The sequence below is a fragment of the Gossypium hirsutum genome, chromosome D12, assembly GCF_007990345.1.
Source record: "Gossypium hirsutum isolate 1008001.06 chromosome D12, Gossypium_hirsutum_v2.1, whole genome shotgun sequence".
NCBI classification, from domain to species: Eukaryota; Viridiplantae; Streptophyta; class Magnoliopsida; order Malvales; family Malvaceae; genus Gossypium; species Gossypium hirsutum.
In genome coordinates, this window is record NC_053448.1 from 59,875,028 (window position 1) to 59,879,652 (window position 4,625).

General features: G+C 33.5%; 1 protein-coding gene across 1 annotated transcript; it reads left to right on the top strand.

The window, feature by feature from the left end:
• The first annotated feature begins 1,666 nt into the window (after positions 1 to 1,666).
• LOC107947208 (protein CANDIDATE G-PROTEIN COUPLED RECEPTOR 7) lies at positions 1,667 to 3,334 on the top strand. Its single transcript, XM_041107519.1, has one exon. It carries the CDS (start codon positions 1,754 to 1,756, stop codon positions 3,062 to 3,064), a length of 1,311 nt encoding a protein of 436 aa, XP_040963453.1. The 5' UTR covers positions 1,667 to 1,753; the 3' UTR covers positions 3,065 to 3,334.
• Positions 3,335 to 4,625: the final 1,291 nt, after the last annotated feature.

Here is a 4,625-nt window from a genome sequence, read left to right on the forward strand (position 1 = left end):
GTTTTGGCATATTTTGAAATGTTTGAAATGAATGATTAGATTACGATTACGTGGTAATACTCTAAAACCCTATTCCGGCGACAGATATGGGTTAGGGTATTAAATGTATATTTTTAACCCCTTATTTTTTTCCATGTAATTTTCACGTCATTTTATAATTAATTAAAAATGAAATTTAAACCCAAAACTTTAAAACTATATCGTTGGTTTCATCATATTTAATATTGTCACTTAAAAGCAATACAAGTATACATTTAAAAATAATATACAATAAATAATGAAATGTAACATTAAAACTAATAATAATAACACATATGTAAATGTACAAATTTAAAATAAAATAAAATAAGTTAAAATCGTGAGTAAAAAGAAATTTAAATAGGTAAATACATTGATTAAGAATACTAAATGCACTCCAATTTTTTATCATGATATTGTCATTTTTTTTTGAGTTGGTATTAAGTTGACTCATGACACTAAATTATTTAAACACTTAGATAATAGTATATATATATACAAACAATGTAGATGAAGCAATTTGTGTAATAAAATTAAAATGTATAAAAACGTTAGAATAAAACTTTAATTGAAGTAGTTAAAAATATCGTAGATGCTGGTGACATGGGTTTAAATATCAATATTTGCATTCGTTTTGCTTAAAAAAATAAAATTACCCTCATAATGATATAACTTATTTAAACTATCTAAAGTTATTCTAGTAATTTTTTATTAATTTGGTGTCGAGTTAACCCGTGATATTTCATTATTAGAATGAATTCATATAATTTATGTAAAATAAAATTATAATCTATTGGTGTAATCATAACTCAATATCTACCTACTTATTAAATTCCTAAAAAGTCTTTATTTTAACAAAGAAAAAAATATAAATTTAAAAATACTTTTATCTTTTTGTATAACATGTAGAAAAAATACATGCTTACAACTTTACAACCATAATAATATTTAAAATTAATTATTAATAATTATTTTCAGCCATAGTATACTTTAATATATTTATTAATTTAAAAACTCCCAAAACAAATAAAAAGAGTACGTATTTATTGTTAAATATACTCATTCAAATATTTAGAGTAAATTTCATTATTAAGCACTAAATTATGGATAAATTTTCGTTTTAGTCACTTAACTAAAAAAAGTTATAATTTGGTAATTGAACTATTTAAAAGTTTTTATTCAAGTCATTGGGCTATTAAAATCGATGTAAAATGGCGTTCACTATTCACATTGTATGCATCAATCGAAAGTTTTCTTTCCATTTCTCATCTATAGTTCATTTTTCATGAAACAACTTTGGACATCACGAATCTACCAACCAAATTTTTTTAAAAAAAATTCTCCAATCTTCGACACTGACCGCTAGATCAACTTGGATATAAGGTATGTTCTTCTACTTATTGATGAATATTGATCCACTGTATCGATTGTCGAGTTGTTCCTTAGAGTTCACTTGTGGAAATTTAACAGCCTAATTATTTAAATAAAAACTTTTGAATAGTTTAGTGAATTGAATGAAAACTTTCGAATAGTTCAAAACTAAATTATAACTTTTTTAGTTAAATGACCATAACAAAAATTTACCAATAATTTAGTGATTAATGGTGTAATTTAACCAAATATTTATTGAGAGTAAGGTAAAATGAAGGTGAAGATAAAAACAAAAACCCACCAATGCCCCAGCCGGAAGAACAAATAATAGATCTAGAGGCACCGACAAATTCCCAATTCTCCCATGGCGATGTCTCTCTATTTTGTTCTTCTTCTTTTCATGTCTTTTCTTGTTTCTTTTGGTTCTGCTGAGATCCGATTCACGGAGATCCGATCCGATGGCCGCCCCATAATTCCCTTCGACAAGTTCGGTTTCACCCACACAGGCCGTCTTGAGCTCAACGTCTCTCAGGTCGAGCTATCAGACTCGAACCGAAATCTTGACTTGTCTAAAGTCGGATTCTTCCTCTGCACACTCGACGCATGGATGCGCGTGCTCCAGCAACTCGAAGATGAGGAGGTCGCCTGCGTTCTCGATTCCGATCTCATTAAACTCGTCTCCAATTTTAAATCTCTCAACGGGCAATCCAGCTTCAACTTCCTTTATGAAGAAAAGGATGCCGATCAGTACACTCTCGTCTTCGCTAACTGCCTTAATCAAGTTAAAGTTTCGATGAAAGTCCGATCAGCGATGTACAATCTCGACGGCAAGAAAAATCGCAGGGATTATCTCTCGGCGGGCGAAACGGTTCTCCCTAGGGTTTACTTCCTTTTGTCCCTCGTTTACTTCACTCTCGCTGGGGTTTGGATTTACGTGCTTTACAAAAAACGACTCACCGTTTTCGGAATCCATTTCTTTATGCTTGCCGTGGTTATTTTGAAAGCGTTTAACCTGGTATGCGAAGCAGAGGATAAGTCTTATATTAAGCGCACAGGGAGTGCTCACGGTTGGGATGTATTGTTTTACATATTCAGTTTCTTGAAAGGGATAACGCTTTTCACGCTGATCGTTTTGATTGGTACTGGGTGGTCGTTTTTGAAGCCTTACTTGCAGGACAAGGAGAAGAAGGTTTTGATGATTGTGATTCCACTTCAAGTCGTTGCTAACATTGCCAAGTTGTTATCGATGAAACTGGCTTCATCAAGTCAGGATTGGAACACATGGAAGCAAGTATTTTTGCTTGTTGATGTTATTTGTTGTTGCGCAGTGTTGTTCCCGATTGTTTGGTCTATTAAGAACTTGCGCGAGGCAGCTAAGACAGATGGGAAAGCCGCTGTGAATTTGATGAAGTTGACTCTGTTTAGGCAGTACTACATCGTAGTGATTTGTTATATTTACTTTACCCGTGTTGTGGTTTATGCCTTGGAGACGATTACTTCCTATAAGTATCTTTGGACCGGTGTAGTGGCTGGGGAGTTGGCCACACTTGCATTTTATGTGTTTACAGGGTTTAAATTCAAGCCAGAGGCTCATAACCCATACTTTGTGATCGATGATGAGGAGGAAGAAGCTGCAGCAGAGCAGCTGAAGCTTGAAGATGAGTTTGAATTGTGATAGTATTCATTGAGGAAAAGAAATGGAGAATGATTGAAGAAGGTTCAGGTTGTCAAACTGGGGCAATTGAGGTAGAAGCCTTATCATCTTAATGGGTACCATCGAAAAAAAAATTGTGATATTTGATGCTTGTTAGTACTTATTGTGCCCTTTTGATCTACTGTACCTTTTTTTTATAAGTTGTTAGGATACTTAAACTTTGATGCTTGTTGTGAATTTAATAGCATATGTAACTACAAATACAAAACTTATGCCTTACTTTTTGTTAAATTCCTTGTTTCCTCATTCTGGGAATATGTTCTGAAACATTGTCATTTATATGTATCTAAAAGTTCTATTGTGCATGCATTTGCAGAGAACCAATAAGCATATGCTCATTTAACAAAGAGTAGTTGCTGTACTACTCCCTGGAATATATGTAGTGGTACATTTGTTTTAGGGCCTTTTATTACATATTTGAAGTGCCTGTAATGTGTCAGACGTGGTTCTTCTGATATCTAGTCATAGCTCGACTGCTTTAATGAATCTGAGCTAGCTATCTACTGAATCTGAATTCCACGTTTTAACATTGCAATTTGCTTGTAGCTACTTGAAAACATTGATCCGTTTTAACGATGCTTATTTTCCAGCACTTTTCAGGCTGCAAGCCTTTTGTTAAAATCCGAATGGATATCTTTCGTCCAATTTGTGGCAATGCTGTTAAATCTAAGTTCTTTTCTTCTGTGAATATTTAGTTTTAGCATTAATTTTTGAGATTGTATTAGAATGATCCGAGTGAGATTGGTTCTCATGAAGTTGGAACAGTTGCCCTTGGAAGACATGATTGTATCCTTTGGTTAACATGAGAGGTTTCTTACCGCTAGGAGATCTATGGTTTTAGATTTTCTGCATTGGATTTTTATGGCATGTGTTTGATTTGTGAGGCATACTAGAAAAGAACCTGACCATCGATGATTAGTTGTTTGAAAGCTTGTTTTAGCTAACACTAGAATTTGAGGCAGGCATGTTCTCCTCCTTACTGAGAACTTGTTTAATTTCAGTCTTATTAGTTCAATGGCTTTTGTTTCGTCGTGAACCCTCTTATCTGATGGTTGCTTTCATGGCTCTACAAAATATCTGATCCTCCAAGAGGTGGTGATTATGTCGACAAAAAGTGTATGCCATGGAATGTTCTTTGGCTTGGGCTTGGGAAGATACGGTCTAAATTTTAACAGATACCTCGTGACAAAATTGAAGTCAAAGGTCCACCAGTTAGCGGTGGTTGAGAAATTCGTATTGATTAGTTGAGATATGGGAGTTTATTGCTTGGAGTTTCTTTCTATTATTCCCTTCAATTTTCCTCTCACATATTTGTTTGTTGTTACAAAATCCATGGGTTGGATTGATTTTAGGTCAGATCAATTTAGATTTGGATTTGGATCATTTTCGACTTTGGGTTGGTTTTGAGGTATTAGGGGTTTTAGTTGTTTGAGGTTGGTATTTTTTGGGGTTTGGGCTTTCGGCAATTTGAATCACGGTAGATTTTCAGATTATAATTCACAGATCATAGTAATAGAAAATT

Bases quoted from the DNA above. Each gene is read 5' to 3' on its own strand.
- LOC107947208 (XM_041107519.1), top strand. From the start codon at position 1,754: ATGGCGATGTCTCTCTATTTTGTTCTTCTTCTTTTCATGTCTTTTCTT.